At 43.7% G+C, this 18,001-nt stretch overlaps 1 protein-coding gene across 3 annotated transcripts in view; it reads left to right on the forward strand.

Moving 5' to 3' along the window:
* TGS1 (trimethylguanosine synthase 1) overlaps positions 1-18,001 on the forward strand; it is a 123,763-nt gene that overhangs the window by 19,018 nt on the left and 86,744 nt on the right. For all 3 annotated transcript variants that reach the window (XM_069731360.1, XM_069731359.1, XM_069731358.1), the window contains exons 4-10: positions 4,770-4,930; positions 8,110-9,514; positions 10,427-10,553; positions 11,024-11,110; positions 14,788-14,953; positions 16,300-16,720; positions 17,501-17,662. In XM_069731360.1, the coding sequence (XP_069587461.1) occupies positions 4,770-4,930; positions 8,110-9,514; positions 10,427-10,553; positions 11,024-11,110; positions 14,788-14,953; positions 16,300-16,720; positions 17,501-17,662 (2,529 nt within the window). The remainder of the gene's footprint in view (positions 1-4,769; positions 4,931-8,109; positions 9,515-10,426; positions 10,554-11,023; positions 11,111-14,787; positions 14,954-16,299; positions 16,721-17,500; positions 17,663-18,001) is intronic.

Below are 18,001 nucleotides of genomic sequence, written 5' to 3' on the forward strand. Positions count from 1 at the left end.
CATAACGCTTGTGCAGCACTATATGGGGCAAGTGACTATACGGAGCATCTTATGGGGCCATAACACTTGTGCAGCACTATAAGGGGCAAGTGGCTGTGCGGAGCATCTTATGGGGCCATAACGCTTGTGCAGCATTATATGGGGCAAGTGACTATACGGAGCATCTTATGGGGCCATGACGCTTGTACAGCACTATAATGGGGCAAGTGACTGGAGCATCTATGGGGCAATAACGTTTGTGCAGCACTATAAGGGGCAAGTAACATAGTAAGGCCGAAAAAAGACATTTGTCCATCCAGTTCAGCCTATATTCCATCATAATAAATACCCAGATCTACGTCCTTCTACAGAACCTAATAATTGTATGATACAATATTGTTCTGCTCCAGGAAGACATCCAGGCCTCTCTTGAACCCCTCGACTGAGTTTGCCATCACCACCTCCTCAGGCAAGCAATTCCAGATTCTCACTGCCCTAACAGTAAAGAATCCTCTTCTATGTTGGTGGAAAAACCTTCTCTCCTTCAGACGCAAAGAATGCCCCCTTGTGCCCGTCACCTTCCTTGGTATAAACAGATCCTCAGCGAGATATTTGTATTGTCCCCTTATATACTTATACATGGTTATTAGATCGCCCCTCAGTCGTCTTTTTTCTAGACTAAATAATCCTAATTTCGCTAATCTATCTGGGTATTGTAGTTCTCCCATCCCCTTTATTAATTTTGTTGCCCTCCTTTGTACTCTCTCTAGTTCCATTATATCCTTCCTGAGCACCGGTGCCCAAAACTGGACACAGTACTCCATGTGCGGTCTAACTAGGGATTTGTACAGAGGCAGTATAATGCTCTCATCATGTGTATCCAGACCTCTTTTAATGCACCCCATGATCCTGTTTGCCTTGGCAGCTGCTGCCTGGCACTGGCTGCTCCAGGTAAGTTTATCATTAACTAGGATCCCCAAGTCCTTCTCCCTGTCAGATTTACCCAGTGGTTTCCCGTTCAGTGTGTAATGGTGATATTGATTCCCTCTTCCCATGTGTATAACCTTACATTTATCATTGTTAAACCTCATCTGCCACCTTTCAGCCCAAGTTTCCAACTTATCCAGATCCATCTGTAGCAGAATACTATCTTCTCTTGTATTAACTGCTTTACATAGTTTTGTATCATCTGCAAATATCGATATTTTACTGTGTAAACCTTCTACCAGATCATTAATGAATATGTTGAAGAGAACAGGTCCCAATACTGACCCCTGCGGTACCCCACTGGTCACAGCGACCCAGTTAGAGACTATACCATTTATAACCACCCTCTGCTTTCTATCACTAAGCCAGTTACTAACCCATTTACACACATTTTCCCCCAGACCAAGCATTCTCATTTTGTGTACCAACCTCTTGTGCGGCACGGTATCAAACGCTTTGGAAAAATCGAGATATACCACGTCCAATGACTCACCGTGGTCCAGTCTATAGCTTACCTCTTCATAAAAACTGATTAGATTGGTTTGACAGGAGCGATTTCTCATAAACCCATGCTGATATGGAGTTAAACAGTTATTCTCATTGAGATAATCCAGAATAACATCCCTCAGAAACCCTTCAAATATTTTACCAACAATAGAGGTTAGACTTACTGGCCTATAATTTCCAGGTTCACTTTTAGAGCCCTTTTTGAATATTGGCACCACATTTGCTATGCGCCAGTCCTGCGGAACAGACCCTGTCGCTATAGAGTCACTAAAAATAAGAAATAATGGTTTATCTATTACATTACTTAGTTCTCTTAGTACTCGTGGGTGTATGCCATCCGGACCCGGAGATTTATCTATTTTAATCTTATTTAGCCGGTTTCGCACCTCTTCTTGGGTTAGATTGGTGACCCTTAATATAGGGTTTTCATTGTTTCTTGGGATTTCACCTAGCATTTCATTTTCCACCGTGAATACCGTGGAGAAGAAGGTGTTTAATATGTTAGCTTTTTCCTCGTCATCTACAACCATTCTTTCCTCACTATTTTTTAAGGGGCCTACATTTTCAGTTTTTATTCTTTTACTATTGATATAGTTGAAGAACAGTTTGGGATTAGTTTTACTCTCCTTAGCAATGTGCTTCTCTGTTTCCTTTTTGGCAGCTTTAATTAGTTTTTTAGATAAAGTATTTTTCTCCCTATAGTTTTTTAGAGCTTCAATGGTGCCATCCTGCTTTAGTAGTGCAAATGCTTTCTTTTTACTGTTAATTGCCTGTCTTACTTCTTTGTTTAGCCACATTGGGTTTTTCCTATTTCTAGTCCTTTTATTCCCACAAGGTATAAACCGCTTACACTGCCTATTTAGGATGTTCTTAAACATTTTCCATTTATTATCTGTATTCTTATTTCTGAGGATATTGTCCCAGTCTACCAGATTAAGGGCATCTCTAAGCTGGTCAAACTTTGCCTTCCTAAAGTTCAGTGTTTTTGTGACTCCCTGACAAGTCCCCTTAGTGAAAGACAGGTGAAACTGCACAATATTGTGGTCGCTATTTCCTAAATGCCCAACCACCTGCAGATTTGTTATTCTGTCAGGTCTATTAGATAGTATTAGGTCTAAAAGTGCTGCTCCTCTGGTTGGATTCTGCACCAATTGTGAAAGATAATTTTTCTTGGTTATTAGCAGAAACCTGTTGCCTTTATGGGTTTCACAGGTTTCTGTTTCCCAGTTAATATCCGGGTAGTTAAAGTCCCCCATCACCAGGACCTCATTATGGGTTGCAGCTTCATCTATCTGCTTTAGAAGTAGACTTTCCATGCTTTCTGTTATATTTGGGGGTTTGTAACAGACCCCAATGAGAATTTTGTTACCATTTTTCCCTCCATGAATTTCGACCCATATGGACTCGACATCCTCATTTCCTTCGCTAATATCCTCCCTTAAAGTGGACTTTAGACAAGACTTTACATAGAGACAAACCCCTCCTCCTCTACGATTTTTACGATCCTTTCTAAACAGACTGTAACCCTGTAAGTTAACTGCCCAGTCATAGCTTTCATCTAACCATGTCTCGGTTATTCCCACTATGTCAAAGTTACCTGTAGATATTTCTGCTTCTAGTTCTTCCATCTTGTTTGTCAGGCTTCTGGCGTTTGCGAGCATGCAGTTTAGAGGATTTTGTTTTGTTCCAATCTCCTCACTGTGGATTGTTTTAGAAATGTTCTTACCTCCTTTCTGAGTATGTTTTCCTGGGTCGTCTTTGTTCGAGTCTAATGTTTTTCTTCCCGTCCCCTCTGACTGTGACTGTATGGAGCATCTTATGGGGCCATAACGCTTGTGCAGCACTATATGGGGCAAGTGACTGTATGGAGCATCTTATGGGGCCATAACGCTTGTGCAGCACTATATGGGGCAAGTGACTGTATGGAGCATCTTATGGGGCCATAACGCTTGTGCAGCACTATATGGGGCAAGTGACTGTATGGAGCATCTTATGGGGCCATAACGCTTGTGCAGCACTATATGGGGCAAGTGACTGTATGGAGCATCTTATGGGGCCATAACGCTTGTGCAGCACTATATGGGGCAAGTGACTGTATGGAGCATCTTATGGGGCCATAACGCTTGTGCAGCACTATATGGGGCAAGTGACTGTATGGAGCATCTTATGGGGCCATAACACTTGTGCAGCATTATATGGGGCAAGTGACTGTATGGAGCATCTTATGGGGCCATAACGTTTGTGCAGCACTATAAGGGGCAAGTTACTGTACGGAGCATCTTATGGGGCCATAACGCTTGTGCAGCATTATATGGGGCAAGTGACTATACGGAGCATCTTATGGGGCCATGACGCTTGTACAGCACTATAATGGGGCAAGGGACTGTATGGAGCATCTTATGGGGCCATAACGTTTGTGCAGCATTATATAGGGCAAATATCTCTATGGGGCATCTTATGGGGCCCTTATTACCCTTTATGCAGGATTATATGGGGCATATTTTAATATGGAGCATCTTATGTGGCCCATCAAACTTTATGGAGCATTATATGGGGCCATGATGAACTGTATGGAGCATTATATGGGGCTCCTGATTCAATATGGATATTCAAAAACACTTAACCTACTGATGTCTCAATTAATTTTACTTTTATTGGTATCTATTTTTTTTTAAATTTACCAGTAGCTGCTGCATTTTCCATCCTAGGCTTATACTCGAGACATTAAGTTTTCCCAGTTTTTTGTGGCAAAATTAGGGGGTTCGGCTTAAACTCGGGTCGGCTTATACTCGAGTATATACGGTAACTTTTTGCGATGCCTTTTATTAGCTTTGTTATACTTTGGCAAACTCATTGTACAGATGAGGGGTTGGAAAAAGTTGGGCTTGTTTAGTTTAGAAAAAAGATGCCTCATAGGAGATCTCATTTACATGTATAAATAGATGTGTGGTCAGTACAAAACACTGGCACTTTATTCCTTCCAAAGACCATACTAAGGACCATGGAGCACTCATTACGGGTGGAAGAAAGGCGATTCCTGCAGCTAAATAGGAAAGGGTTCTTTACAGTTAGAGGTAGTAATGGCAGACACTATAGCAGCCTTTAAAAAAGGATTCGATGATTTCCTCGATTCACAAAACATTGTGAGTTATAGTTAAATTTGTGACAAAATGCACAATTGGTGGGGAAAGGTTAAACTTGATGGACTTAGTTAATTCAACCTATGTAACTATGTAGTAATCAGCTGGAACTATTCGGTCTTTGGTACACGTAACATTTTGTGTTCTTTTCTGCAGATTGTGAAGATGATGATGAAGAGGTGGAAGAAGAGTTGGAGGTGTCCAATATCTCTGATCTTCCTGTTGAGAAAGGAGAACTAGACTCTGAGTCTGAGCTGATGCTGCAGATGGGACTCCCGGTACAGTTTGGTGGATCATCGTTTGAGAAAAACTTTGTGGTAAGGCTTTGGTTGGTGCTTATGTCCTTTTAGGATGTGTTCAATGTCAGCTGCTGGTAAATCGATAAATATGTAATATACAGTGAGGAAAATAAGTATTTGATACACTGCCGAATTTTCAAGTTTTCCCACCTACAAAGAATGGAGGTCTGTAATTTTTATCATAGGTACACTTCAACTGTGAGAGACAGAATCTTAGGGAAAAAAATTGCAGAAAATCGCATTGTATGATTTTTTTACATAATTAATTTGCATTTTATTTCATGAAATATGTATTTGATACAATATAAAGTGGGGGACCTTGTGTGCTATGCAGGATTTTAATCCATGATGGTGCAGTGTGTTACTAACAGTAATGTTTGAGACTGTGGTCCGAGCTCTCTTCAGGTCATTGACCCATCTGAGGAAAATTGCTGATCGAAAACTTCATAGTGCCGCATGCACTGCTCCAGGAATTCCCGGCACTGCTTTGGATCCCCATGATACTGAGGCGGATCAGACTGGACAGGTTGCACTCCAGAGGCATACATTTCGGGGTGCATAAACACAGCCGTAGGTACTGCAACTTGGCCTGGTGCAACTCACTCACTCAGGGTTTCCAATCGGGCACCTAGTGTCTGCAGATGGAACCAAATTTTTTCCTGGCTCTCCCGCTGGTAGCTCAGCTGATGACACAGCGCCAAGTGCAGGGAGGACTGGGGATCAGCGGGACCCATGGCCAAGCAGACTGTCACGCCCACAGGTAGTGCACATGGTTCGTGAACCCACTGTGCCACAGGGCCGGGCTTGCGTTTGAAGGAAATAGCTAAGCAGCTACCAGGGGTTCACTGTAGCTCCAGATGGTGGATTCAGACTTTGTGGCAGGTAGCCACCTGGTACTACTGCTAGTCAGTCCCTGGTAGTGCAGCTGCTGAAGGTTCGTTGACACTGATAAGGACTAGGGCTTCTTTCAGTCTACTAGGTTCCGGCTCGTCCACAGAACAGTAACTGACATGGTTTCAGGATACTTTCAAATTGGATAGATTCGGAGAGTAGTTTTGGCATCGGCCGCACACAGACCTGTGGATGAAGTTTGAGCACTGGCCACACTAGGACCAGGGATTTCGAGTTCAGGACTGGGCACACCAGGACCACGGACCTCGAGTTCAGGACACTGGCCACACTGTGGGACCAGGGGTTCGGGTTCAGGACATTGGCCACACCAGGACCAGGAACCTCACAACTTCACTGTTAGAATACCACACTACCTAATGACTAAACGTTATGCTTGTCGACTCCCTAAGAGGGAGGGGGTCTTTTATACAAGATGCCTCCCAGCTATTGACTGGAAGCCTTCTTGCAGGTAAACAATTATACTAAATGTCTCTAGGCTACAGACTGATGGCATTTTACTATATATGCGCTGGCCCTTTAAGAGCCGGGACTCGGTACAGGAAGTAAGCAGAAAGCATGCCGGGGGATCACCCCACACAGCCGGGCAGTGAGTATGCCGATGTCCCTGCATGGAGGGGGAAGGGGCACCATGCAGGGGCGCCGGCCATAGCGCTACAAAAGGTATGTGTGGAGAAAAAAGTGGGCAGAACTTCAGGAAAAGAACATCTCGCCAACCATTAAGATTGGGGGTGGATCAATCATGCTTTGAGGTTGTGTTGCAGCCAATGGCACAGGGAAGATTTCACTGGTAGAGGGAAGAATGGATTCAGTGAAATTTCTACAAAATTTTGATTCAAACATAACACCATCTGTAAAAAAGCTTCAGTTGAAAAGATGATGGTTTCTGCAAACGGATAATGATTAGTGATGAGCGAATATACTCGTTACTCGAGATTTCTCGAGCACGTTCGGGGGTCCTCCGAGTATTTTTTAGTGCTCGGAGATTTAGTTTTTCTTGCCGCAGATGAATGATTTACATCTATTAGCCAGCATAAGTACATGTGGGGGTTGCCTGGTTGCTAGGGAATCCTCACATGTAATCAATATGGCTAACAGATGTAAATCATTCAGCGGCGGCAAGAAAAACTAAATCTCCGAGCACTAAAAAATACTCGGAGGACCTCCGAGCATGCTCGAGAAATCTCGAGTAACGAGTATATTCCCTCATCACTAATAATGATCCTAAACACACGTCAAAATCCTCTACCGCAGACTGAATGTTTTACAATGGCCCTCATAGTCCCCTGATCTGAACATCATTGAAAATCTGTGGCTAGACCGCAAAATAGCAGTGCATGCAAGACGACCCAGGAATCTCACAGAACTGAAAGAATTTTTCAAGGAAGATTGGATGAAAATCCATAAAACAAGAATCAAAAGACTGTCTTGCTACAAAAAACGTTTACAAGCTGTAATACTTTCAAAAAAAGGGGAGGGGTGTTACTGGATACTAATCATGCAGGGTGCTAAAATTTTTACATCAGCCCTTTTTTCCTTTTTGTAATTTTTGTAATTTTTAAAATGTAAAAAATCACAACATGTATTTTTTCTTTGGCTAAAACACAAGGAAATGTGTCATCTTTAACGTCAGGCCTTTTAGAGATCATTTCATCTTCAACTTGCTTAACTGTTCACAATTACAGTAATTTTGACCAGGGGTGCCCAAATTTTTACATGCCACTGTATGTGTATATATATTTTTTTCCATTTTCAGAAAACAGGTGTTCATGAAATCAAACTGTGCTTTACTCACTTTCCCTGGGATCCAGCCCTGAGTGTCCATCACTGTTTCTGGGGTCTTTTATTGTCTCAGTGATTGACAGTGTTGCACTGCCTGAGCCGCTGAGCTCTCTAGATTGTCTGCAGCCAATAACAGAAACCAGGAGACGCAGCACTGGACCTGGGGAGATTGAGTAAAAAAAATTGTTTAATAAAATAATATTCTGCATCGCAGGGAAAATGGGTCTGCAGATTCCCTTTCATATAGCCATGTGTAGTCATGTGTAGGTATGTTATAGAGATATGTGCACCTTGTGACAAACTAGACCCTGTGTCTCCTTGAGACGCTACCCTGCTGACCACGGGTCCCTCTGGATGTCTGGTCATCATATATTCTGGCATCTCCTAAACCCGTTCTTGGCCGCCATGTGAATTCTATACCGCAGATCTTGCCATTATATTGATACAAGTCCTATTTGGATTGTGATTATTTTTTCACTTTATTTGTGCTTTCCTTTTGTTTTCAGCCTCTGGAAACTCGTGTGAAGCAGCATAAAATTCACAAGAAAAAGAAGAAAAAGACAAAATGTTCCTATGACATAAAACTAAGCATAAAGGAATGTATAGACGACATTTATGAGGTGTGTGAAGATGAGGAGGGTTCTGTAAGCATTGAGCAGCCCGATGAAGGATGTCCTGGTGAGGAGAAGCCCGTTGAAGGATGTCCTGGTGAGGAGAAGCCCGATGAAGGATGTCCTGGTGAGGAGAAGCCCGATGAAGGATGTCCTGGTGAGGAGAAGCCCGATGAAGGATGTCCTGGTGAGGAGAAGCCCGATGAAGGATGTCCTGGTGAGGAGAAGCCCGATGAAGGATGTCCTGGTGAGGAGAAGCCCGATGAAGGATGTCCTGGTGAGGAGAAGCCCGATGAAGGATGTCCTGGTGAGGAGAAGCCCGATGAAGGATGTCCTGGTGAGGAGAAGCCCGATGAAGGATGTCCTGGTGAGGAGAAGCCCGATGAAGGATGTCCTGGTGAGGAGAAGCCCGATGAAGGATGTCCTCGTGAGGAGAAGCCCGATGAAGGATGTCCTCGTGAGGAGAAGCCCGATGAAGGATGTCCTGGTGAGGAGAAGCCCGATGAAGGATGTCCTGGTGAGGAGAAGCCCGATGAAGGATGTCCTGGTGAGGAGAAGCCCGATGAAGGATGTCCTGGTGAGGAGAAGCCCGATGAAGGATGTCCTGGTAATGAGGAGCCCAATGAAGGATGTCCTAGGGAGGAGGAGCCCGATGAAGGATGTCCTGAGGAGGAGGAGCCCAATGAAGGATGTCCTGATGAGGATGCCACTGATCTGAAAGTGACATCCGCAGAACCCTGTTCACGGGAGAGCTGGGAACGGTACTGGGACCAGTATGGGCAGGGTCTGCTGTGCCAGGGCTGGATCACAAAGCACAAAGAGATGGCCGTATCAGGGGAAGATTGGAGCGATGAGCCGTGGAATTGCTCCACAACCAAGGAGGAATGGGCTGAGCACTATAACGAATCATACTGGCGCTATTATGAGCAGTTTCAGTACTGGGCACAACAGGGCTGGACATTTGATGAGCTCCGGGACTGTGATGGTAATGACATAGTGGAGGCACAAGCTGCTGCTAATGATCAGCTCACAGACCATACTCTGCACATACCCCTGACTTCTGCAGAAAGTATTGATTGCCTCAGTGACTGCGTAAATGGACTGAAGAACATAAATCTTGATACAAAGGAAATGGAGGGAGACAGTAAACCTTTAAGTGTTATTTATGACAGTCATCAGATGCAGAACCCAGAGAGCCTTGAAGCTCAATGCCCTTGTGATCCGGATTACAGTGAACCCGCAGATGTTGGCTCCTCGGATAGGCATGCATCATCTGGACACGCTGATACCAGCCGGCCAGGTCTGTAGAATTAGCGCCTATCGATTGTACTAATAGCTAATTTATTGCAGATATAAAGCAGGAAATGGCCCTAGCTGAGTTTTCATTAAAGCCATTTATAATTGGGAGGAAAGTGTCCTGTGATTAACTGCTGGGCATTTATTATTCCTTCTTCCTCACATTCTGGCGATTTGTTTGAGCGCACGTTTTCATGGGTTAGGATTTTGAAACGTTTAGTTAATTATGATGGGAATTTTACTGCTAATTAGAAATATGTAGTCTAAGACCAGAAAAGCCATAAGTTTCTCTACTGTATGGCTTCCACTATATGTGGAGCCACAATGAGATGATTACCAGAGACAGGCATGTTATATATGGGGCTACTGCTATACTATATATATATATATATATATATATATTTATTTTTCTTGCAACTTTTCAGAAATCCCAATGTAAGTGATTGCCGTTAGCAATTGCACTTGCTACATCCCTGCCTTTTTAGCTATTCTGCACATGGCTCCTGTCTTCCTGCTCTCCTATACAGTCTGTTATCCATCATGGATTGCATGGTAGGAAGGGATGAGACAGGAGGACTAAACATTTACATTTTTTGGCCCCCCATGAGGCCTGCCATTACTGTTTAGCCACTGCTGGTCTCATATTCAGTAATTATATGGATCACCCTAATAAGTGCCTGGCTTGTCTGAGAGCTTATGTAATTACAGGGAACCTGTCATTGGATTCATGCTGGTCGATCCCCTGGGATGTCCATATATGCGGTTTGGAGGAGGGTGGAAAGTTGAGCTTGGTGACAGATTCCCTTTAAAGCCTCATCCATGAAGCTATTCTTTCTACATGTATTATACATATTAGTAGAGCCAAAATTAAACATATTAGTGTTCTTATTACATATATTAATTTTCTTCCTTCAAGTTTCACAGGTTTTCAGGAATACATCGCCAGGTGGTGGACAAACGCCTAGAAATGGACGAGATAACGATGACGACGATGGTGATGATGATGAACCCCCAGAATGCAAACAGGCTAAAATCAAGAGGAGGTAAGGTGCTGTTATAACCCCTCCATTTTTGCATTGATCTTCAATGTATACCTAGTCAGAGGCTGTCTTCTGCTGGCTGGACTAAGTTCCAGTATTTTCCTGGTATTTCTAAAGTCCAGTAGAGAAGATTGTGTGAGAAAGGAAAACAGAAGCCGGCTCCCTCACTGCTCTTTGTTTCCATCTTGGATTTTGTCAGTTTAGTGGCCAGTGTGAACATGCTCCTACCCGCTGCATGTATACAACTGATACAGCAGGTCATTTCTATGGGTTTTGCTTATCCATAAGACAGTGTGTACTGTGTGTTATACGTTTCTTATAATGCTATCATTTGCCCACATTTGCCACACATCAGGGGCATCAGTCTGAGGTATACTGCTGGCAATATTCCTGACATAATCATCTGCTGGATGGATCAAAAAGTGAAATAAAAACACTTCGTACAAACTCTCAAATTTTCTTTCTTTCCTTAGCCATGAACTGGATGCTGAAGAGAACCCGTGTGATGTGGCTGCTGAACTCTCCACTGTCTTGGGGCTAAAACATGGCACAGGACAGAAGTAAGAAATGAAATCTTGGTTTCTGATGTCATTGTAAAATTTGTTGTAAATGTGCAGAGAAGTGACTAGAGGAACAACAAACATTTTCTGCTGTGATTGGTTTCTCATTGTCCATGCAGTATCGAGGAAGGAAACCTCCTGCTCCCAGTCTTTTCATATACACCACTCCTAAAAAGCCAGGGATATTTGGCTTTTTGGTGAAATTTATGGAAAACCTAAATAGTTCACTCTACGGTGATACTTTATCCTGAAAGTACGGCATTAAGTAGAAGCATGCAATGGTGATTTCCTCACCTCTAACAATTTATTGAAACAGAAGCCAACAACGGTGATCAGCATATTACCCCCCCCCCCCCCCTCCACCACCCCCCCCAAAAAAAAAAAAAGTCAGTGTCTCAATAACTTGTCATGTGGCCTTGAGCATCGATTACAGCTGACAATCACATCTTGTGCTGTTGTCTGCTGATGTATTGTATCCCACTCTTGAAGGGTGTCCCTCAGGTCATTGAGGTTCTGAGGTAGAGTTAGGAGCCTCTACATGGCGACTCAACTGATCCCATAGGTTTTCTATGGGATTCAGGTCTCAAGAAAGTGCAGGCCACTCCATTTGAGGTACCCCAGTGTCCAGTAGATGTTCCCTATGTATGCGACCTCGATGAGCTGGAGCACTGTCGTCCATGAACGTGTTGTTCATGCAGAGGCACAATGACAGGATTAATGGTTTCATGTAGTTGAGGCTTGTCACTGCACCATTCACAAAGTGTAGGGCAGGTCTGTAATGACTAGACCCACCTGCCCCCACTGTAACGCCACCACCAAAGGCTCATCTGGTGATAACAGTGGCTGATGGATAGCGCTCTCCTTGACGTCTGCAACATTGTTGGCAGCCATCATTTCTGCTCAGTGTGAATCGACTTTCACCCGTAAACAGCACTGAGGCCTGCTGGTCCCTCAACCAGCGTAGATGCTCCCCGGCCCAGCTGGAGTGGTCAGGTACCCTTGCAGGTCCTCTAGCACACAAACCATGTTGATGTAAATGATTTTGAATGGTCTGACGTGACATTTGGATGCCTCTCACCTCCCTAAAATGTGCCTGCAGTTGTGTGGCATTCATCATCCGGTTGTGAAGGGTTCACAATGAAGCCGTCATCAGTTTGGGATGTGGCCAAAGGACGTCCACTTCTCTGCCTTTGTGACTCTTCCCGTCTCTCTGTATCTCTGTTGTCACCTGCTGATGACCCAGTGACACTCTAAGCTCAGTGTCCGCTTCCGTCTGAGAACATCCTGCCTGAAGCCTCGCAATGGGGAGATACTGTTAATTAATTGTTAGGTGTCATGTTGTTCTCATGATGTCAAAATGTGACCAGCATGATGAGGAGGACTGATTAAATGACAATTCTAATTAAACCCCAAGATTTATTGGCCAATTAATGGATCAAACGTCTGTTGTGACTTTTGCCATTAATCCTCTTGTTAGAGAACAGCAAGTTGTGCGAAAAGTACTGAAACATTGAACAGGTGGACATGTGCACTCAAAGGTTTAGAGACGGTCACATTACGTTCAGGCACTTAAGGTTGTAAGGCATTTTAAGATCATCCTGAAATTTCACCCTACAGCCAAATATCCCTAACTTTGTGTGAGTAGTGTATGTCCTCTTCATGTAAAGCAAGGCTCAGTAACGAAGTGTCATGGGCTCCTGTCCTGTATCCCAGCCTCATGTTACAGGCAGAGAATTGGTGATTTGTCACCTGTACTTCAGGATCAGTAAGATGTGTCCATACGTACTGACCAGATCCCAGCATAAGGAATGGCACACTTTGGGTATGTTCACACGTAGTAGTTTTGCCTTGAAAAATTCAGCATTTCAGTGTTCCTGCAAAGCGAATGAGATCCCTGAAGTGTCATGCACACGTTACATATTTTTTCCTTGCAGATTTGAAGCAGTTTTCAATCTGCAGGATGTCAATTCTGTCAGCGTTTTCACCCATTGTAATGAACTCCGGCCAATAGATACATTAACAAATATGTGAGGCAAATACTTAGTGTGTGAACATACCCTTTCACTACCGGCATGGGATGGGGCTAGCCCTTCTGATTGATCAGCAATCGCTCTGTACTCCTGCTCGCTGGCTGCCATAAAGGACTTGTCTCTTTTGCAGATTGGCCTTTTGTATTTATTGAGTTTAATGCAAATTTTCCTATTCCTGTGTCCGCTTAATGGATCTTACTTAAGTTTTTCAGAAAATGTGAAACTTTTCATCCCCATGTCATGTTACACTGTGTGAACTGTGTATACATATTAATCCAATTGACCTGTGTGAACTGTGTATACATATTAATCCAATTGACCTAAGCTAAAACCAGCTTGGTCACATTCCATAGAATAATCATAACAACAAAAGCCATGCAAGAAGAAATTACACGTGGCTCATGGAATGCAAATATATATAAATTTTATTAATAACTAATTAAACATAAAATCGTAACACCAGAGTACCTCATAAATGCAACAAAACACCGTACAGCTAAGGCATAACAATAGTTATTACTTAATGCTGCGTCCTACTTCTATTGACCCATATATGTAACGTAGCCTGATACTCAGCAAAGTGAACCTTACATAATAGCATTACAAAAACCAAATGGACCATCTGGACCTAAATGGAAAGTACGCTAGAGGGACACTTGGGTACCAATACCAATGTACGTAGAGTCAGCAAACCAAGTAAGAGTCCTATAGCATAGAATAAACAAAAGTATATTACCCCGACGCGCGTTTCGCCTGTTCTTCTTCCGGGGGCGTGATACACCTAGGTGAAGGCAAGCCACGGGTAATATTGCTGACTCTACGTACATTGGTATTGGTACCCAAGTGTCCCTCTAGCGTACTTTCCATTTAGGTCAAGATGGTCCATTTGGTTTTTGTAATGCTATTATGTAAGGTTCAGGCGGGCGCACTGCGCATGCGCCCGCCATTTTGCAAGATGGCGGCGCCCAGGGAGAAGACGGCCGGACGGACACCGGGAGGCCGGGTAAGTATAAGGGGGGGAGATGAGGGCACGGGGGGGGCGTCGGAGCACGGGGGGGTGGCATCGGAGCATGGGGGGGTGGGATTGGGGCACGGGGGGGCAGCCACACTGCAGCAGTTCTGCACCACAAACCGCAGTAAAACCCGCAGATATATTTTTCATCTGCGGGTTTTACTGCGGGTTTGACCTCACAATGGAGGTCTATGGGTGCAGAACCGCTGCAGTTCCGCAAAAAGAAGTGACATGGTACTTCTTTTTTACCGCGGCTATTCAGCGCGGCTTTTTTTCCCGATTCCCGCATCATGTGCACAGTGGTTCCTGTTTTCCATAGGGTACAGTGTACTGTACCCTGCATGGAAAACAGCTGCGGAGCCGCAGCGGCAAAATCGCGGCGGTTCTGCAGTAAAAAACGCACTGTGTGAACATGGCCTAAGTCTGCTAATAGATTTTTTTTTTAAAGCAAAATAATAATTGTTTAGAAAAATGAGTCATTTCAAATATAAAAAAAACACACAAATAAATCACCTTTTTTTTGTCTGGTGAAAATATAGTTATTCCTTAAAAAAAAAAAGAAAAAAAAAAAAGTAAAATAAGGATGCAGCGATCAACAAGCTCTGTCTCATTTGGACCTGTGACTGTTTCTACAGATATGGGGGGATTTCACATTTCAAGCATCGGACGCTGCGCTACCTGGAGAAAGGCGTGAAGCACCGCTCACATTTCCTAGACATGCACCGGCCAGTGAAGAACAGACACATATTTTTTTCTGAAGAATCAGAAGTGAAACCAATAAAAAGTAAAACTGTGAACAAGGTGAATATCCTGAATTTAGGATGTGAATCTCTACGTATAATGCACGCTTACCGTGTTTCCGCTAACCCTGCAGTTACATTCCTGCGGTGCTGTGAACGCTGCGGCACATCACTGCACCGATTCTCATACAGCTGCTTTCTGGGATCTGTGTGTAACAAATCCTTCTATTAACTGCAGGATATCTTTGTATTCTGACTATATCTGATATGTGATGTATACGTGCTATATCCCAGAATACAGGATACAATATACAGACGCAATGTCAGAGCCTCCACTAGTTACATACATGTACGTTCAGTAGTGTCTGGTTTTGCCGTCTACTACAGCTTTGTCCTTTTTTTTAATTAAACTGATCTGCAGACCCGGGCACTACGAGAAGTACCCAGCTGTGCCCCATAAGAATCACAAGCTGAGTAACAGGTAGCAGGGGTGCTGGCTGTCAGACACATACCACAATATTGTTTTGGTAGGGATCTGACACCCAGCATCCCCACTAACTAATAAATACTATAAAAAATATTGAAGGGTTATTCTCATTATCATTATTGATAATTAAGTGCTTTAGGTTGAAAGATACTTTTCAAATTGCTTATTCTCTCTGTTCTTAAGAATGGATGGATTTTTTATTTCATTGTTTCCTGCTCATTGGCTATGAGCGGCAGCCGAGCTCCTAGAGAAGGAGCGCAGCGCTTACAAGCACTCTGCAATAGCTGCTCTTTCGCTGGACGGATCGCTGCATCTAACAGCATCAGTGTACATGCGCTCCGCCGATGCTGCCGTAGCAGGGAACACACCGTTTCATAGTGTTGAAGGTAGACATACGGTAAGTCCATCAAGTGCAACCTACAGCCTAACATGTTAATCCTGAGGAAGGCAAACACCCCATGGGGCAGAGGCTGATTGCCCCGTATTAGGGAAAAATTCCTTCCCGACTTCACATGCAACAATCAGACTAGTTCCCTGGATCAGCGTCCTACCTCGAATCTGGTACCCATAACCTGTAATAATTATCAGGTAAGACGTCCAGGCCCTCCTCGTATTCTGCTAGAGTATCCACCATTATAACATCATGTGGCAGACATGCCGCCGGCTGAGATGTCATTCTCCCACAGTACAGACTGACGACACAAGATGAGACGACCCTTTTAATTACAAATATATGATAGAGAACTGTATAACCCCTGTAAGTTTCCTGCTGACGTTGTCCATCGTCTCTGCTACGTCTCAGGATGAGCCTCTATTTTAGCACTTGGATCTTCAAAGCTTGATATTTTCTTGTATTTGTCACTTTGCAGTCCTATGGTGGGGTGAACTGTTTAATAATTCACTTTTTATTTTGATGTTAGGTGAAAAATTTTCTAAAAGATATTGCTGAACCAACTGGTGATTTATTAAATGGCAAGGTTTCACCGCCAAAGATGGAAGATTCTACTAACACCTCCGACTCTGAAGGTCTGGATCATTCCAGTGTTGGTGAATGCAAGCAGCCTGGGGATGAGGACCGTTCTGAAGGGAAACACCGTCCTGCTCCATATTGGTCACGCGAATGTCAGGATCAGATTGTTACATGTCCGTCCAACGTGCTGGACCGCCCCGGTGAAAGCACGGAGATCGGCTCTGCGCTGCCTGCTAGCGCCATCTGGTGCTCACACCATGCAAGTGCCACGGAGCAGCCAGCAGATCCTGGGACCAGCTCCTCTACACGACAGCGCGTCTCTCTGGAAATTCCAGACTATCTGCAGGCCAACGAGGAAGACAATAGTATTGGTTTGTATGGAAATATTTTATTGTTACATAATAAAAACTGCTTTGAATTTATGGCTTAAGCCCCAGAAACCAAGCAACATGTCCCTTTCCTATGTCTAAGGCTGCGTGCTCACTGAGTGTTTTTGGAGCAGAAGTATTTACGATCTTTGAGATTCGGACAAGAATGTGGAGAGTTTCTGCATCAAAAACTCCTTGATAACCTCTGTGTTCAGATAGCCCAAATCTGTTTTCATATTTGGTTTTACTTCTTTAACCCCTTCCCACTCCCATGCCACTATTACAGTGTGCTGCAGATATAAAGGGCGGGCTCAGGAGCCGAGCCCACCCAACCCCGGGCAGATGTCGGCTGCATTATATCGCTGGTAATCCCTGACAGTGGCATTTGAGAGGCCCGATCTATTGCCCCAGGCTACCTCCCCACCCCACAACTACAAAACCCCATGGCCAGAATTAATGGCTACTGGTAGTTTTTACTGCACAATGGATGCTCTAAAATCGAAACCCAAAAAACCATGGCGGAATAGCATTTTTTTTTTCACCATTTCACCGCTCTTGTTTGTAATACAATATATGGTAAATGAATGATGAAACTATATTTCACCCCCAAAAACAAGCCCTCGTATGGTTGTGTCGATAGGAAAAACTAACAAGTTGTGGCTTTTAGAAGCAAGGGAGGGAAAAAACGAAAATTGTAAAAAAAGAAAAAATGAAAATTATTTACATCCTTAAGGGGTTCATAATAAGTATATTTGTAAGTCTGTGTATGTCATTGTATTATAGGAGTGGGTTCATATGTCAAGTGCAAGAAAAAAAAGAAAAAGCAGAAAAAGAAGATTCAGCTTCTGCCCCCAGAAATTGCGGCTGATCCTCACCTGGCCAAGTACTGGGCTCAGCGCTACAGGCTCTTCTCTCGCTTTGATGAAGGAATTAAGCTCGATGAAGGTGGGCCGTGACGAGAACATGGGCGTCTGTACAGGGGGCATATTAGGGCTGTGTTTTAGGAAAATATGGGGATATCATGCCACTAATGAGGTTTATTGCAGTCACGTTCCTTTTTATGTAATGAGCGTTATGTAAAGCTCTACTGTCTCCAGGGTTTGTACTTTTAGGCTGAGTGTACAAGAGTTCATGAAAAATTGTCTGCTTTTCATTCACAAAAAACAGGATTTTTCATTTGCATTCCATCCTATCCGTCTGTTTCTGACCTCTGTGTGGCATGTGTTTTTATACATCAACAACTAAAAATGGCAAAAAGCCAAATTCAGTTGCTTTTCTTTAAAA

This window comes from Ranitomeya imitator, chromosome 6 (assembly GCF_032444005.1).
Source record: "Ranitomeya imitator isolate aRanImi1 chromosome 6, aRanImi1.pri, whole genome shotgun sequence".
Classification (NCBI taxonomy): domain Eukaryota; kingdom Metazoa; phylum Chordata; class Amphibia; order Anura; family Dendrobatidae; genus Ranitomeya; species Ranitomeya imitator.